General features: G+C 44.2%; 1 protein-coding gene across 1 annotated transcript in view; it reads right to left on the reverse strand.

The window, feature by feature from the left end:
• Window positions 1-153: 153 nt before the first annotated feature.
• The window catches only part of CCDC85C (coiled-coil domain containing 85C), a 110,002-nt gene continuing 90,548 nt past the window's right edge, over window positions 154-19,607 (reverse strand). The window contains exons 4-6 of the mRNA XM_069018233.1: window positions 12,142-12,237; window positions 5,432-5,530; window positions 154-3,842 (exon numbers count right to left, since the gene is read on the reverse strand). Coding sequence (XP_068874334.1) covers window positions 3,753-3,842; window positions 5,432-5,530; window positions 12,142-12,237 — 285 coding nt within the window. The 3' untranslated portion in view covers window positions 154-3,752. The remainder of the gene's footprint in view (window positions 3,843-5,431; window positions 5,531-12,141; window positions 12,238-19,607) is intronic.

Raw genomic sequence — 19,607 nt, forward strand, 5'->3', positions numbered from 1 at the left:
TTTCATATTAGTTCAGAGTTCATAACTATAGTTACTCCAAGATACTTACTCCAAGATAGTTCAGCTGTGGTCTCCCAAATCTTATTCATCAGTTTATTTAAAAAGAATGTATTTTATTTTATCAGCTAGAAGTATACACTATCACAATCAATCTCTTACTTCATTTTTACTAAAATATTTCAAATGAATGTTTTACACACATTATCAAAAAAAACCTGTACTATTACTTTCCTTCCCCAAAAAAGCCAGAGTGGTTCAATAATAGGTAAAAACGCGTGCTAAGGTCTAAAGAATTTTGCTATATACACAACAGCAGGTGCTAACTTTTCCAGTTCTTTGTAAATCATATACAGAAAATATAGCAGGGCTGTAAGATCACAGGTTTAACAGAAATCAAACTTTAAACTGATTTCTAAAGCAGCACAAATAGACTTTCCCCACATTATGAAAAATATACAATTTTATCACTTTACAGTCATGCACTTTGAAAAAGATCAGTAGTACTCTTCCCCCCCAGTTTCTAGAAAGATAAAAGGTCACTTTAACACTGATTTCATTTAATATCTAATATTTGGATAAAAATGTGCCATTCTCAAACAAGGTTGTGCTCAGCAGTCTTATCAAGGTGCAAAGAGCCAACTGAAGCTGCTTACACTGCAGCATTTCAGGAACTGTTAGGGAAATGCTGCTTACTCCAGTCACTCCAACAAAAGCCAAGGATGTGATTTTACTTTCCTTAAGCAAGCAAAGTCCATTTGTAAACAGTAGATGCTTTCTTTGCCAGAGGATTGCAGAACCCAGGGCTTCAATCTTGAGGAAATTATCTTGGGCTACTGCCCCAAATATATTAACTTAATGGCCACTATTTCAAGGGATGCTCCCCTCCAACTTAATGTACAAAGCTCCTCAGGTAGTTTTCATTGAATACTGAGCGCATAGGTGAGTGAATTTAAATATATGTATAAAACATCTTTTTAGACAGCTGAAAATTCAGCACCCAAGTCATCCTGTAAAGTCATTGAGCATCATTTTACCCCAGGAAGACATTTTATAGCTCAAATGGAGCTAAGTATGAAGAGTAGCAAGCCTAAAAACCCCTGAACAGTAACACCCCAAGGTACAGCACTGTCATGTTCTTCTGCAAAATCAGTGATGCATGTCTTACATTGAAAATGATGCTGCCAAATAAAATTTTAAAAAGGGCAGTACCCTACGAGTATGAAGGTTGTTCAGCTGAACTGCTGCCTACCCTGTAAACTGGCTCTTCAGGGTTTGCAGGGCTAATTTCAACTGCAGTTGCTTCCCTTGTAGGTGAGATGTGCAGGTAGAACAAAACAAGCTTTGCTTGAAGTCATTGAATAGATTTTGAGAGAGATTTGCTAGCAGGGAATATTTGAATGGGAATCACATAGTGGTGAGACTAGTAATCTGATTAGTATAGCTCTTATCTTGTTGAGAGGACCTGCTCATAGCCTCATATACCCCTGAAATAGTAAGCATGTCACGAACACGGTTAACTCTCTCCAAGTGCTGGCAACATTTGTGTTGCTTTAGTTAAAATTCACTGGCATAAGTCAACTTTGTTCCAAATATACTTGAACTCTGCTTAATCCAGCAATCAGATGCCACCAAAGTTAAAATGGGCTAAGCAGATAAAGTAACCCTCTGTTTGACATTAAATGTTAAGGAATAATGATGCTCTGCTTTACATCACCTTTTCTGGTACAGAATCTCAAGGTATAAATTGTACAGAAGGAAGACAAGTAATCACCAATGGTGACTAGAAACTGGAGGTTAAAATAAAGAGCAAAGAGGAGGAAATCCAGAGTCCTCTAAAGATGCTGTATCTTAAAGGAGACAGACTCTAGAATGGATTTTTCCAGACTCCATGGAACGGAAATACTATTAGACTGAGAGCTAGCTAGCCCAGTGTTCACTGGCTGAGCAGTAGTAAGAAACAAATCTACTGGTGGGTGTGTGAGTGAGAGTATGCACTTGTGTTTTGGGGGTGGTTCTTGGTTATTTTTAAATAACCAACTCAACTGTTACATTTCCATTTCTGCAATGAATACTGAATGAATACTTACTTACTCTTAGTGGTTACTGTGTATTTTGGTTGTATTCCTTCTCTATTTTTTTACTGGTTACAGGTTTCGGCTCTGACACTGCAAATTCTTCAGCCAGGCAGCTATAGTTTATTGTACACCACGGGACCAATTACCTTTCATAAGTTGCCATATGGGCTCCTTGGTATTGTATCAGTGCTCTGTGTTAATACAATACCACAAGTCAAGAACTCAACTGGTAGAACAAATTAATTTAGAGGAAGAATCTGTCGAGCTAATACAGTTGTGTGTATCTGTGACTGATTCTTGCAGAGAACAAAAAGAAAGTAATGGTATTTGAGGTCATTACATCCTCCAACTAATCACTAAAATTGATGCAACTTTTGAAGAGGAGGCTTTGATCTTTTCACATGCCTGTCTTTAAAATTATTTTACACCAATGAGTTCTAATAACGAAGCCCCGCTTCCTTGGACTATTGGGAAAGAACATCTAATGAAATACAGGGACAGCTGCTGTGACAACTTGGAAAAGGAGGGAGTCAAATTCTTACAACTACACAGGCTGCTACTCCACAATAGCAAAATATAAGTCCCATTGTTTTATATACAACCATTTGAAGAAGGAAAAACCCACTTGTTTTGGTTCATTGACAAAAATAAAGCTTGAATGGCAGGAAGTAGTCTCACCCGACAGCCCGTGTTTATGGAGTATTTTATTCAGCTCTGCAAGGTTGTTGTTTGGTTACCTTACACAGGAACCAGTATAGGTGAGGGATCCAGCAAGAACATTTAAAAAACCCACCCAAATCTTCCTTATGTGAATGATGAGCTGCTCTTGAAGATCCCATGAAAGCCATAAGCATTGTCAGGATATTAGTTTCTGCTGAATTATTTCATAGTGAAAGCTGTACAGGAAAAGTGTTGCCGTATTTGTAGGGAATACTGGTGTGTGGCTAAGTGACTTCATTCACATTATGACTGCAGAAATCTTGTGTCATTTGATCATGAAAAATTGTTCATTAACACCTGATACAGAGTTTTGAACCTTTATGTACACTCGTGTGATGAGTACCACCATACAATGTAGGGCAGTACAAGTGTTTTTAGCTTGCCACTCAGTACTTTACACAGAGCCTTGTGAAAACAGTTTCATGTCATTCTTCAAAATAAGAACCTCCAAAAAGAGAGTTAGCAGCTCATGGATTTGGCAGGCAGTAAGCCAATGAATTGGAATTGCGTTTTCCTTGGCTGCCTGGAGCCACTAACCCAGCTATGAATCACTGACAAGTGGGTGGACAGGAGCAATACAAATGGTGACTTCTCCGCAGGTTAAGGGTTCTTCTTGTTCCTCTTAGAAATTCTCTTGAGTTAGTTAATTCTACAAACAGACCATTACAACAAAGCAGGTTTGAACTACAATACAAATTATGCAAGTCTGGCATTATTGGATGGTTACCCAGTGAACAGTAGTTCCAGAGCACCACAGCCTGGAAATCAGGCCTTTAGCTGCCGTATTTACACTATTGTTACAAAAAAAAAAAAAAAAAAAAAAGCTGAAAAAAAAAGAAAAAAGGAAACCCTGAAAAAACTCAACCCCAACTCCCAAAGAACAGGCAGCCAGAAACACTGATTCTGCCTCTTTAGTGTTCACAGAATCCATCACTTCCAGTCACCAGGACAGTGTTCCTACAAGGGGCCCTTGAACTGGTTTCCTGACAGATGTTGCCTGATGGAGGGTTTGGAGCTCGCAGCATCACCCAGCTTTCGCCAGACAACCTGTAAGAAAAAATAAAGGGTTGGGGGAGAGAAAGACAGGAATTAAAAAAAAAAAAAATCCAAACAACAAAGCCACTGAGGAATAGCAGTATTTTTTAAATTTCAGTCTGAAAGACAAAACCAGCCCTTTCCTAGAGCTGGGCTGCAGTTTTCAGCAGGGACACTGGATGGCATCTGTGCACCAGTTTCCAAGGGAAAAAAACATTGATGCATTTTTCTAATTAGTCCCTCTTGAAATTAGAACCGTTTTTGCCTGGGGTAATAGTATAAAACAAATACACTAGATTCAGAACTTAAGTTCAATGGTAGGTCAACCCTGCCATGCTTACAGGAAAGATGCTACCATGAACAGAAAAGATAATGAAAAAGATAATGATTAAAATTATGTATACATTACTTTCTAAAAACATACATTTTATCACTCTAGGGCCACTATTTAAATAAAAAATAGACTGCAAAAAACTTTATAGCTGCCTTGAATCTACATGAAATGAATATTTAAAAAGAAAACAGCTGATGATAGACAAATAGAGATGAGTCAGTTTGGGAGGGTAAAGTTACAGTATTTTACCTTTCCCCCAGCATAGCTACAAGGGACTGGGACTTTGAGCAGACAAAATATCCTAAAAAGCAGGCCCTCAATTTACTCTGGTCTTGCCTTTGCTTATAGGGATCCAGCAATCAAAGTGAAGTGCCTCAGCCCTTGCCAAGGATGCTCACAGTGATTTAGCTCTGCAAGGTGCACTTGTGTTCTTTACACCCTGTTTTTAGGGTTGAGGTGGGTTTCAGAATTTAAACAGAGCATTAGGCCTCTCTCAACTGCTGGAAGGCACTAAATGATGCCACCTGGGCTGACCTCTTATGTGGACTTCGAAAAAAGAAGGCTCACAAGCATCCTCCTCCCTGCTTTGGGCAATTGAACAGCACATCTCCAACTGCAGGTGACAGGCAGCTCGGGCTGTGTTCAAGCAGAAATCCCAAAGCTTGTTCAAAGCCAGAGCATGGCCAAGGTGCTTGGAGGCTGGAGGCAGTGCAATGACAGCAGACACCGCAGAGCAGAGGCTGGCTACGAGCGCTCGCTGTACAGGATGTGGCCAGCTCAGTTAACAGTGTGGTTGCCCAAAATGTCGGCAGTGTTAATAGCACCTCACAGATCATGATGCTGTTCAGTGACTCCAGACAAGATTCTCCCTCTGACATTACCATGTGGCTTAGGCTCAAACCCATTCAAGCTGTACAGCTTTAAAGACGGCAACCAATTGCTGCTTAGCCCAAACCAAGTCCTTAAGGGTACAGGTGGAAACAATTGCTAACAGGACTCTCCTAGACAGGGAGAGCCCCTTGCACACCTCTGTTCAGCTAGACTAGCTACTCCACAGCCTGAAAGGCAGTGAAGTGGGAACTGTCAACTGAGCAAAGGCTGCTCTGTGCAGTGAACAAGGCACTTAGATTACCCAGAACAGTGGTCAGCACTCTTCCCTTGTGCCTGTGCACCTCACAAGGCTTACACACAGCAGATCCCTGCTCCCTCATACTTCTAAAAACAGACCACAAAAGGAACCCCGAGAGTTGCTGGGAGGAGTTCTTACATTGCACATTTCACGAACAATTGCCTTCTCCTTTTCACTTAAGTCTTCTTCATAGTTGTCTTGCATTTGCCTGTCCAAATTTTCATGGACCTCAAGGACCTACAAAAAAAAACATTACAAAACCATTATGATCCTCAAATAATTATTTGTGTCTCTAAAAAATTCATTAACAAGTATTTAAATTGGCAGGATTCACAAAGCCTCAAGACAAGCAGACAAGCATGACATCAAGCTGGGTACCTCTGTCCTCCCTGTTTCCCCAGCCACGTCCTGCCTCTGTCCCACCACCTGCATGGTGTGGCTGCTGCCACAGTCCTGGGGACCATTGGCAGCAAGTTGCTTGTGCCCACAAGTGCATCTCTTCCAAGAAGGCTGCTGGTAGCCCTACCTTCCAGGCAGCACCCCAATAAGCATGATGTTGTGCCTCACCAATGTGCTGCCCATACCCCGAACCTCTAGAGCAGCTCAAGTGGGAGCCAGCCCTAGCCTGCCACATCCCACTGCCCTGGCCACCCCCACAGAGCTCCTTCAGGGAGGCAGTGCCCAGCTGTGGCCAGGTGGTCCCTTGCTCACAGAAAGGAGACTGCCTGGGGTAAAGGCAGCCTTCACTTCCAGCTGGAAACACTGACCTGAAGGATACCCCTCTGTCACGTCCACATGCATTCCAACAGTTCCTCCAGACAGGCATCTCACACAAGGTGGGCAGATCACAGCACAGGTGCCTCCAGGTTTTACTGTTGCCTCTGTGCTGATTCACACACCTCACCCAGGGCTTCCCCACTGATGAGTCAGGTGGTCAGCTCAGTGTGCAGGGTCAGAGCTCCTGCAACCACCCAATGCCATCAAACAGCACATGGTCTCATTCACCACGGTGCATCCACACACATATGAAGGAGTACAACTGGCGCAGTTGTAGGAATAAATATTCCCACACATCCTCGGGAGATACAGAGCCAGATGCAGTGCTAGGATGGGTTCCAGCCTTTGCTGAGGTATATACAGCACTGGCTGCTCCACGAAATGGGATACCAGAGAAGATTATCCCCAGGTCTGCTTCAGCACAGCAAACTGTGTTACAAACAAAAATAGGTCATTCTCCTAGGGCCCACAGCCTACTTGGGACCAGTCTTTGCACCAATAGGAATTATCCACATCCATTCTAAGAAGACAGGAAGAGCAAGAGGGATGCAAAAAGCATGTACATGCTGACAAAGAGAGCATCTATTTTCTGCTAAAGAGGAGGGAATTAATTATTGATCCAGCTGGACTCATACATTGAACTTGCTTGTCTGGAGCCCGTGTGCTTCCGATGCTGGCTGCAAAGCCAGCAGCCTGCAGGATCACATCCTGGCGTGGAACACCAGGGCTGCCTGGCTGGCAGCTAAACAATTGCTGTGTCCACAGGGCAAGTGTCAAGGACAACCATGGGGGAGATTAGTTAAAGATCACATCAGCCCCAGCCTCTGCTTTCAACAGCCATCCATCTTGCAGGCACAAGACTCTCAGTGGACTAAAATAAACTGTTTTTCTGCAACTTGTGCTTAAATTAAACCCACATTCCTTAGTCCAGGAGGTGTGAAAAGGTGTCACAGCATATTTCTTTCAGTGGAAATGTCTTTTAATAGAGTTAACCAGGCAGAGCTGGAGCGGAAAGATGATCAGATGGAAGTTATGTTTGTATTTAATTTCTGAATCTCATTTACTCTGGAAACCATCCTGCTTCCCAGGCTCAACCCATGTCTGGCTAAGCACTTTGTAAAGATGTGTTAGCATCTTGGGCATGGGAAAATGGGATTCATAGTGATAAAATGCAACAGCCTATCCAGGAAAGGCATGTTGGAAGAAAATACACTCTGAAGAGTTAAATAACCTCTTGAAGCAAGGCAGGAAGGCCTTTTCTTAGTGCTGACCCAGGCCCAGCTATTCTCAGATACAGCCAGACACCTCCTCAGCCATTTAGAAGAACCAGGTTAATGTTCCTCCAGTTACACCACTGGGACATGCCTGCACATCAACTATCTATGGATCACCTAAAGTTCAAGGACTGCATTCAGTGTAGGTCTAAGAAACTGGGGTATGTCCTTCTGTGATTTCTGCCACCTCCCAAACCAGGAGCCTAAAGAAAACAGACAAATGTACCCCAGGCTCAAAGTGGCTCATGCCATCCCCTCCTTTTTGCTTTTCATCAAGCTGCACTGACAGTACTTGGTCCTCCATTGACACAGCAGCCCTTTGTGATCTCCCTGGGTAAAATGCCAGCCAGTGAGAGCAGCCTGCTCCACTCAGGCATGGGGCTGTTCCACATGCAGGAGGATGGGGCTAGACTGGGAAATGCTGCTCTTCTGCATAGGGATGCCACTTCCTGAAAACAATTTTCACCTTGCTCTCAGTGGGCTTGCTGGCTTGTCTGGCTTTCTCCCTACTGATAAACTGGGGAACACCTCCAGGGTTCTTTGAGACCACACTGATGTCTGTGAGCAAGGCAGTATCACCACAAAGCCACCCAGTCCACCACATCCACCTCCCTTCTGACTTGCTGTACTGACCCCATATGGCCAAGATATAAACATATTTTACTAACAAACAAATATTCAATCAAAAAAACATCACTAAAGAGTCTGAATGACAATAGTAAAGCTTTGGAAGGGAAGCTGAAAGTTGAGGTATTCCTTCCTGTAACACAAAGCATTGTGGGATTGAAGGATGCTTTCCAAGTTGTGCAAACCTCACTAATTTTGTTGCTTCGTGAGTCAACTGGACACAGCACTGGGAAACACAGCATCCTGCTTCAGCAAGGAAACAGTCCATATGCCCTGCTAGAATTTTTCCCTAGTTTTGGAAAGCCAAATCCTGTCTTATCCACAATTAGTGGGAGTGATGATCACCTGCTTGATAGCTCTGTGTGCATGGAAGAGGTCCAGGCTCCTGCTGTGGGGGCAGCTGGGTTATAGGCTAAATGTCATTCTCTTACATTTGTCTCCCCATCACCTCCCCACGTCTTTAGCAGGTTTGCTCAGTTCCTAAGAAAAGTGCTTTGATGTTCAGTGAGATACTGAGCTGTAGCATATGTACCTTTTATTCTTGTTAGCAAAAACAGCTGTTAGGAGTGCCAACCTGTCATCTTGCTCCTTATTTAGTAGGTGCAAGCAAACAAAACTATTTGAGAAGGAAAAATAAAGAAAACCCTAAATGCACTCAAGGAAGAACTTACTCTAAATTGCAGGCAGCACTTCAGCCACATAGATAGAATTTAGCTGGCAGAAAATCCCAAGGAAAAAGCCTGAGGGATATTACATATGTGGGTGCAGACAGAGGCAGTCCAGAAGTCCTGCAGATCCACATGAAGTGGACAGCCTCTCAGTGACTTTTGCTTGGGCACAGAGATGCATCCTTGCAGCCTTATCACTTGTGATGCACAGATTTGCATGCAAGCCTTCCACAAGTGGAGCCAACTGCACAGAATCATAGAATAATAGAATGGTTTGGCATGGATGCCATCCATTGGATCAGGTTGCTCAGGGCCCCATCCAGCCTGGCCTTGAACACTTCCAGGGAAAGAGCTTCCACAGCTTCTCTGGGCAACTTGTTTCAGCGCCTCAGCACTCTCACAGTAAGGAATTCCTTCCCAACACATAATCTAAACCTGCCCTCTTTCAGTTGAAACCATTTCCTCTTGCCCTGTCACTACATGACATAAAAGTCCCTCTTCCTCTTATTTGTAAGCCCCCTTTATAGGACTGAAAGGTGCTATAAGGTGCCTGTGGAGCCTTCTCTTCTCCAGGCTGAACAGCCCCAGCACCCTCAGCCTTTCTTCATAGGAGAGGTGCTCCACCCCCTTGATCATCTTCATGGCCCTTCCATCTCTCCTTGCCTTTCCTTGCAGTAAGGAGCTGGCCTGCTAGAGCCATAAGGACTTCCTTTCTCAACCAAGAAGGGCTTTTTCCAATATCTGTTGTGGTATAGTCAAAGTACAAAGTTCCATTTGTAGGCTGCTCTCTTCTCGAGAGTCATGATGTGTACCACAGGAGGTGAGGGTCTAAGGTAGCAGCTGCATCCAGCTTCCCACATGCAGGGGCTGGCACTGGAAAAGCTACCCAGCTCTGCAGGGTGCAAATAAGACCCACTCCATATGCTACAGCATGATGTGGCCAAAAAAACATCTGCAGCTGGAGACCAATAGCCACTATTTCACTGTGCCACAAGGGAGGAGGAGAGATTGAGATCATGACCAGTTTCTTCAATCTTTCAATTTCCCAATGATCCTTGGAAATGGGCCACAGGATGGAAAAATAAACACCTTCTCATCTCTCCCTGCGACACTGACCTACAGGAGAATTTCCTCCTCACTTCAAATGTGAGAATATTTTTAACCTCAAGCAAGTGAGCAGGACACATCACGTGAGATCATTTATGCCCCATGAGATGTGACTGCTATGTCACCTGCTTTCCATGGTTTTGGAGACAGACAAGTGCACCTCACCAGCCAAACTATGAAATCACAGAGGAGAATTTCTTCTGAATTTCTTCTAGCCCTTTCTAGGAATCCACAAAGCTCTGAAGCAGAAGGATTACTAATATGTGCAAACAACCAGTCATCCAACTTCCTTTCAATTCCTTTAAATGAATCATTGCGCCAGACCTTCCAAACTTAATTCCAGTTTCCAAGAATCTTCCTCATTAATTTTCAATCCTTTTCATAAGCTTATCAAACCACATCTTAAAACCATTTATGTTTCTTGCCTTTAGTAAAAAATTCAGTCCTGTAATTCCTAAAGCAAATAGGAAACTAATTACTCCCCAGAATATGATCATAATCAATTTATAAGTATTTGATCTTGTAATTTAAAAATGCTACCAGCTCTGCTTAATACTATCCCTCACCACCACCTCGCCAAATGCAATGAAGAGCAGGAGCAGAAAGGTATGAACCCCACTGTTTGGGAAGAAAAAGCCAGCAGCAGTAGTCTGGACTGCATCAGGGCTTGGATGATTAATTGCAATCAAAGCCAAGTCAGTACAAAGTGACAGAAAAACAAAGGTTCACATGAGTTTGTAACATTCTGCAAGGCAACAGTTTAGCAGATCCATCTGTGTATATACATACATATATATACATACAGGAGAAATGTCACCCACAAGCACATTGCAGCATAGTACAGGATGGAGCTTTCTGATAGCACAGAGCCATTCACAATATGCAAAGAAGAAACTTGTTGAAAAACACAGGACAAATACATGTCAGCAAGTGAACTGCCACTTGTGTGGTCAGCTCCTTTGGGAGCAAGCAAAAGCTGTACTAAAGGTATTTCTTAATCCTTGACCATGCTGGACATCCTTGTCTTAGGTAGTTATACAATCAATCAATAGGAGTTATGCAATCTGGATGTATAAAGTCTCAAGAAAGCTGAAAAATCAAGATTTTCAATTTGAAGGACCATTTATAATTTAAATTCAAATTAGACCTAAATCAAACCAAACTTGTCTGCCTTTAATAACTACTTCAGAAATAGTGGCACTCAATATCCTCCTAGGATCTTGGAACTGCTCAGTGGAAACAACATCCTTGCCAGCCACACTACTTCTTCTTCTGACATTTGTTGGTTTTACCACCATCACCACCACCATCACAAAATCTGTCCTGGAGCCAAGAGACCCCTGACAGGCACGATATACTAAGCTAGAAACACTAAAAATTAGAAAATTTAGGGAATTTGTAGATCAAAACTATGAGCAACATCTGTGCCATTTATTTATCTGTCAGATGTGGAAAGGTACAAAGCAAAGAGCTTTGTAAGCATCTCTCTCCAGGTCTAAGATCATCCAAGCTAGTGATGCCACTGCTGGACCTTTTTTCCAGCTATGACCATAGGGATCTGAGCTCCAGAGCAGTCACCCAGGAATCCTCCTTTGAAGTGATGAAAGCTTTTTAACCCTGTACAAAATTTTTCAGCTTCAGCAAATCTGAATCTATAAATCATTATATTTCAACCAAAGACTAATTTAGTTAAGAGACTTTCCAGCTATCCCTATGGCACCTTGTAAAGGATTTGTGCTTCTGTGTCTCTTAGATACTCAGAAGTCTCTTGCTTAACTAGTTAAACATGTAGCACTGGGGAATTACACTTTTTCTGCTAATGGGTAGTCACTAGAACCTGAGAGGTGCTGTGAAATCATGGTGCAAGTTTTCTCCTTTAACTCAGCTACCAGTCTCCCATGGTCCCATTGTCAACAGTCCTGACTTTAATCCCTACTGATGATGCACATCCTGTGTGGGTAGGATGCCACTGTGTGCTGTATATCCTCATAAAATAAAATCTTTGTCCTTTCAAGGCTGCTGCAGGATTTTTGACAACAAAATACATGTAGAAACTGCAGGTTTTGTGTCCCTTTTTAAAACAGCATTTCGGTCACCAGTGTCACCCCAGAGACCCAGCTTACGCAGGACTGGTGAACACAAAGGGTAACCAACACCTTCAGCATCAGCAGCTTTTACTGGAGGTTTCCCACCCCCAAAAAATAGCTGTGCATAATCTTGCTTAGCTCTGCAACTATTTTAAGCAATGCTTATTCATCATGATACAGGTGTTGGTTACCAATATCCTGCCTGAGTATTAACTTTCTGTGTTCAGTTGTTTCCACAAGAAGAACCAATGTCCAGCTCTGCCACTCAGGTGTAACACAGGACACCCCAGTGCCCCACACAGCCTTACCTTCATAGCATGCACCACAGCCTCTGGCTTCTGCCCCACAGGGACATACCCCGCTGCAGGAGAAGATGCAAGATCAGATGTCATGCGAGCTGGTCCCTGGGGAAATAAGAGAAGATATGTGTTAAATGCACTTTGGGTGATTTAAGCAAGGAGGAAGAAAATACCCAGAAAATTTGACCACTAGCTTGTCTCAAATTCAATCCCCTTAGCCACCTACAAAGACAAAAGCCACCACTACCTCTTCCTCACAAGTCACTTGATTTGACACCACTTAAATGTACCATCACTCAGTCTAGATGCATTCAGACAGAAGAGCACCCTGGTTTAAAGCTAAATTGATTCAAGAAATATTTTTTGTTCATTTAGGGTAACTTTGTACAAGGACAAGATCAAACAGTACTCATCCTTCTAGACATGGGAGCAATGCAAACAAGGTGATTTTCCAGAATAAAACGGTCATTTCTAAGAAGCTGTGTTCATGAAAGAAACAGTTGGCATAACTTCATTGCTTCTCTGGCAGCGTTTTCACATAGACATCAAGTACCGATCTTCAGCTACAGAGAAAATTGTGAAAGCAACCTTAAAACAAGCAGATGTCCAAACCTAATGTTGGCTGGGTTCGTTTCCAAAATGCTGGCCAGTCCTCCTGCACGAAGGATTCCATTGGGAAAGATGCCAAAATGACATTTTGCAAAAGATTTCTACTGTCCAACCAGCCTTGTAAGCATTTTTCATAGGGCTTTCCTTTTTCTACAGGCATCCAGCCTGAATTATGAGAGACACAATATCTTTATTCAGCGAGATGCACCCTGCCTGTCCCTAATATTTTTGCATTGCTTTTTAACTCCGGGAGAAATCAACAATGAAATCATTGACCAAACTTGTATTTAGTCTTCACATCCTTTAGGAAACACAAAGAATTATTATACTTGGGGGCCTCTGAAAGCAAATTAGGATGGCAGAGCTGCATGTAGCACCATCACAGGAATGCTTTTGCACACAACACACGAGGCATTCGATTCACGTCTTTTCTGCGTTTAAAAACACAGCATGTTTTATGCTTTGTCTCATCACTTTGCCTTCCTTGCCAAGGCCAGCAAGCTAGTTGTGCCAGAATAATCATAGAATAATAGAAACACAGAATGGTTTGGGTTGGAAGGGACCCTAAAGATCCTCTTGTTCCAACCCCCTGCCACGGGCAGGGAACCTTCCACTAGATATGTTGCTCAAAGCCCCCTGCAACCTGGCCTTGAACGCTTCCAGGGATGGAACATCCACAGCTTCTCTGGGCAACCTGTGCCAGTGCCTCACAACTTTTACAGTAAAGGAGAACCAGTGGAGGGGCACTTTCTCAGCTCTCATTCTTGCAAATGTTTTAAGTTGTAGGGGCCTTTTTACTAATAAAAGCGTTCATATGCTTGTATTAAAGGAAAAGATGGGCTCATCTATTAGGCTACAGACAAAAAGGCATGGAGCCTTTCAAGCCCTGGCCACTGATCTGTGCCTAACCCACGTCATGACCAACAGCCATTTACCCATAATAGCAACCTTCATGAACTGAGTTGCAGGTGATACACAAACTTCCTTTGGAGAGGGGGTGGCATCTCAGAAAAAGGAAAGTTAGACTCACTAACCCTGCTATAATTCTCCAAGGTTATTTAACAGACTGAGAAAGCAGAGGCACTCACAGGCTGGGCATGGTTCTGGACCTAGTGGCAGAGGGTTACAGCTTGTTGGAGCTGTGGCCACCTGGGGACATGTCCTCAGCCACCCCGTCCATAAAGTCAGACAGAAAAAACAGAGGTTGGGGAGGGGCACTAGGGACTGGATCCAGCCAGTATGCAGCTGCAACTTAGACTGCAAAAGGGGTTACAAATTTCTCACTGGGCTGGTAAATGCAACAGAGTCCTTCCAGGACCAGCTTCCCACAGAGGTCAGAGACACCAATGCATGCATAATTACTCAGGCTTCATAATGAAAGATCTTTCTTTCTATAAATGACCAGGATCATGACAACTGAAAGAAGAATATTTAGGAGTTTGTGGTCATACTTGATATGGATCTTCTCCCATGGCCGTCTTCAGAACTAACACAGGAAATGCCAAGCAAAGGTCTAACATCCAATATTTTTTTGGAGTTGAGAGTAATATGACAAAGTTAAAAAGAATTCTGCTGGATGGTGCTGCAGACAACATTTTAAATACAGTTTCCTGGCCAAACTAGAGTAGATCACGAGGTCTCCTGTATGAAAGACAGCAGCAGCTTCTCCTCACATAACTGAAGTCACTAATGAGCTACAAAGCACTTCCATGATCACAATCACTCTCAAAATTATTACAGAATACAAATGAAACAAAAATGATTAGAGAGAAATGTTTTCTAAAGAGCTTGATCATACTTAACCAATCACCATACTGACAAGATAAAAGCATTCTTGCAAACACAGTGATATACTGGATATATCATATCACATCACACAAAAAACATTGAAAGGATCACCTTCCTTCTCAGACAAGGGCAATCAACTGAGTGGCCCCTGAACACAGGTAGAGAATTTGACTGAAGAAGGGAAAAATAATTTTAAAGAATGAGAAATGCAGCAAAAGAGGTAAACCCAAAACTTGCAGTCAGAGTCTAGGTGACAGATTACTTCGTTTCTAAAATAGGCGTGATCCTTGATCCTCAGCTTGGAAGCCAAAAGCCCCAGCCAACAGGAAGAGATGTCCAAATTGCTGAGTGCCATCATCAGCAATGGTGAGTGCACCACATGGCCACGCCACTGGCCCACTGCCCCAAGCCACAGAGACCTCCCCACCATGCCAGGCTGGTGCTACAAAAGGTCAAACACAGATGTGAAGAAAGTAGGGAAGCAAGCAAAGATCTCACCAACACCCCCGCTCTCTGCAGCTATGGGATGCAACCAGTAAACTACCACATGGCTAAGGGTGGCTCAGCATTCATCACTGCACTCAGTGCTTCTTGTGCAGCTGCACCCTCAGGGAAGGCCCTTTCCAGACACACACCGAGCTGGCGTTTTATAGAGGGGTTGGCGCTTCATTTCAGGTCTTTTGTTGTGAACCCACTGATTTCAGTGCAGTTCACAACAAAAGAGAAAAGCTTCAGCCAAACTCCTATCAGCTTCCTGCACAGAGGCACACATAAAGGAGGCCAGAATGGAGAGGACTGCAGTCAGCAAGGAAAGAAGTGACAACATATCCAGCAGGATGCATGGCCAGCCTTTGGAGGATGGAGGAGAGGAAAATGGGCAGAGTTCACCGATACTGTTAGCTGAAGGGGAGGAAATGGAAGGAATTAGAGATAAGGTCAAGGTTGCTATATTGGAAAACTGCCAACAGTGGGAGAAGGGAGGGAATGGGAAGGAAGAGGAGGATGTGTATTTTACCAAGCAGGAAACCCATCAAGGTGAAATGCAGGAGAGAGGGAAACAGAGATTGGAGATAGGAGATTGGAAGGAGGGCAGGGAAAATCTCACGTAGTCAGTGTCAAAGTAGTAAGTAAAATTGCACAAATGGAGGAGACTCCTCATGCCTAGAACAGATGCATTTGGAAACTGTAAGCAAGAATTCCCAGAACTGCACCCCAGCACTCTAACTCAGCTAATCTGAGGACCTCCACCACTGCAGAAACCCATGCCCTTCCTGTTCTCTACAGCTGACATTTTCACAGACATAGGAACACAACTGACTCAGCACCCTGGCAGACAATAATAGCAAGGTTAATCTGGATACATCCTAAGAAGCAGAAATTGTCCATATAGGCAAAAAGCAGTATGGTGTGTTTTGAGGCATGCATCACTCTCAGTTTCCTCTCCCTGTCTGGTTTTGTCGAGCATGCAGTCTTTGTATTAAATGGACATATGGCTTTTCCACTTGCCAGGTTTTCAAAGTGTTTGGTAGCTCAGAGGTGGTTCACTCTTCATCCTCAGATATGTAGCTGAGGCATCACAGAATTATATGAATGAATGGTGCTACAAGACAGCTCAGAAGTCACCAAAAATGCCTTTAATATTTATAGTAAAGATGTTGAGAAATAGCATACCACTTTCAGCTCCATCCACAGCCAGTCACCCCACCAAAAGGAAGAGCTGCCCAGCGGTGAGATTACCAGTCTAATTAAGGAGAGGGGGTCTAGGTTTTGTCTCTGAGTTCCCAGGTGCTTGCAAGAAGCACCTTTCTTCCCTGTGCACAGGGTCTATTGACCACTGCACCTCTGAGACCCAGAGATAGTTCTCCAAGATACATCCTTAAGAAGCAGAAGTCCTAGGGAACCAGAGGCTGTGGAGATGTGTGTGACCCATCCTATGCTTGCTCAGCAAGTTGGTGTTTTTGCTTCTCTCCAAACCACTGTGGCTGCTCAGAATATTTGAGATCTCTGTGGCATGGATCTCTGACGAGTTCAGCCCTGGAAAGAACAGCCATATCTCTGCTGCCAGGATGGTTCTGGGACTGCAGTATCCTGAGAGGGTCCTGGTGAAGCTCTTTGCGTCCCTCAAGGGAGGACAGTGCCAAGTACCCCCATACCCCGACCCTTTTCCACTGGGAAAACCACAACAAGAGCTATTTCTCTGCTTTCTCTGTGCAGACAGCAGTACTGAAGCACCAAGGGACACATTTCCTTTTCAGCCCTCACCTGCTCCTCCATTTCAAACAGATCAGTGCTGAATATTTGCTGGTATCAGTGATGGGACCAATACACTTCTCAGAGCTTACTGTTCCCACATGGCACCAGTCCCCTCCCCATCTCACCCACCCCACGTCATGCACACCCAAACCACAGATCCCCCAGAGAAGCTCAATTCTACCTGAGACCCTCCCAGAAACCTCTCTCTGGAGCCTGCAGGGCTTGTCTCCAAGTCTGTATGGAGATTCACAGTCCAGCTGTATAATTGACTAAGAAAAGAGAGAGAAACTCTGCAGTCTCTAGTGCCAGAGCATCCTTGAAGCAATATGCTACACACAGGGGATAAGTTCCCCAGTTGTCTGTTGTTAAAATGATGCTTGACACACTGACACCCTCCAATACAAAGCAGAAAACAAAGCAAATCAAAGTAGCCCCATTCACTGCCCCAGCCAAGAACCCAAAAACCATCAGTAAAGCAATAGTGCTAATGTGAGAAATACTCACAATACTGCCAATGATCCTTTCCAATCTGACACCAGAAAAATGAAGAGCAGAGGCCTCAACTTGCAGGTGCTGGCAAACATCTGCTGCTCTGTGTCACGCCACGATGTCATTACCAGTGCCTAAGACCAAGTTGCCTAATGAGTCTTTGCTGGCTCTATCTGGCTGCATGGCATGTGGTCCCACACAGATGCTGACAAGCACTGCCATGGATACTCCATTCCTGTGTGTTTGGAGGACCAAAATTAATAAGACTCTCTGCAATAGGGCACGCTGTGAAATCCTGATAATGACACACCTCCACAGAGGTAAAGTAAGGCTTAAAATACGAACATCTCTTAATAACAGTGGGAATGCTTTGGAACCCAAGAAGAAAAGAGCCTAACTGGGGACAACAGGTGTCTGCTCTTTTAGAGGTTTTGGATCAGAAATTTAAAAAAAATGACAAAGAAATTGTGATAAACAATTTCTCCTTGATTCCTCCAGGGATCTGAAAAGACATGAGACCTTGGTCCTTCCAAGTTTTCAATCTCTTTTTGCTCAATTATATTCTGTCTTTTAATGACACCCTTTCCTACCTCACCTCCAAGAGAGCTATTCCTGATCGGCAGAAAGACTGCAAAAGACTAAGTTTCAAAACCCAGAGGAGAACATTATGCTGTTTTTACTCCAGCCAGCAGGCACAGCCTAGGCACTGAGGATGCTTCAGACCAACACAGAACATATGAGCAAATATTAATGCTTCTGAACCTCACTTCTTCTCTTACCTTCTAGTAATTTTTGTCTACCATTTCAAAAAACAAGCATTTTGAATTCAAACCCAATTAAATAAGACACACTTTTCTAATGGCATACATCAGACAACATTAAAGCTAAATGGAGTCATATCAGACACTGTGAAGTTTTTATTGTCGAGACAGAACACAGAAAATTACATTACATCAGGCACTGTCAGACAGCTCACAATAAAATTCCCAGGCACATCTATTTATCTCACAGTGGTTTTGTTTGCAGCCTGCTTACCCAGGTTTGAATTATGCTTGGACCCTTCCTTAGTACCTGTCACCATCCAGGTGTTTTAAATAAATAAAGGTGTCCATGCCACTCTGCAAATTAGGAACTGTTAAGAGACAAGCAGGAGGCAGTAATGTGCCCACAGTTCATGGAAAGTGGGTGGCAGAGCCAGGTAGTACCATGGAAAGGTGCTGTGTCTGGCACCCCAGTCCTGGCACATCGACGGAACAGGGTGCCCAGCACATACTGGTTTTGTGAATGGCACTGGTGGCTAGAAGTTTAAGGAAGTGCCTGGAGCAGCTCCAGAGAGGCAATGCTGGGGGCAGACGGGGAAAACCAGCAGGAAAACCAAGGACTGAGAGCACAAGGACACTGTCATGGGAGAAGGGAAGGCAGGGAACGCACCAAAACCCTGAAGCATGGTGTCCCCATCAGAAGAGTAGCACAGGCAGCACCAAGGGCAAGCACTGGGCTCACATGGACTCATGGTCCATTCAGAACAAGAAACCTCCTTTCACACAAAGACAGTGGCACTCCTGGGTGATCACTCACACAAAAAAAACCCTGTTATCACCAGCCTGAGAAATTCCCTGGCTCCCCTCATTGTTTTGCATCCCAGGCCACATTTCCCGTGCTCCACTGCCCCGCAGCTGCAGAGGGGTTAATGGTTGAAACAAAGCGCCGGTGCCACGCTGAAGCGTGACATGACTCCAGGCTGACATTTCACCCTCCCTTCCTTCCACATCCCTTCCCTCCCTGCTGCATCTTCTCATGCTCCTAAGGGAGCCCAGCTCCTCTCATGGCCCCGCAGGGACAAGGCTACCTGGTGGCACTCTGGTAGCAGCCCCAGGGGTTCCCTGCTGGCTACAAGAAGATTTCCTGGAGGCAGAAAGAAGCGACCAGTGCTGGATCCTCTGCAAACCACACCATGTAACGCACAGCCTTCTACCACCCTGATACAGATGATGCCAGACCTCTGATATCTGAGCATGGGACACCCTCACTGGGGCCAGGGAGCACCCTTATGTGTCCTGTCTGCCTGGCTTCCATCATCATCCGATCCAGAGCAGTGATGCCGCTTGGCTGTTGTTATTCCATGCCTACCGTGCACAAAGCCTGCCAGCATCCAGCTCAAATTGAACCACCAGCTCCCTTCTTGGGCACTTAAATGGCTGCACAGTCCTACGTTCCCAAAGACACATGTAAACTTCCCCACAGCTGCGAGCACTTGACACCCTGCCACGGGGCACAGGAGAAGGAACCTGCGGAAGATTCCTCAGACAGACACAGCTCTCCAGCGCAGCACAGGT

Source organism: Aphelocoma coerulescens, chromosome 5 (genome assembly GCF_041296385.1).
Source record: "Aphelocoma coerulescens isolate FSJ_1873_10779 chromosome 5, UR_Acoe_1.0, whole genome shotgun sequence".
Classification (NCBI taxonomy): Eukaryota; Metazoa; Chordata; class Aves; order Passeriformes; family Corvidae; genus Aphelocoma; species Aphelocoma coerulescens.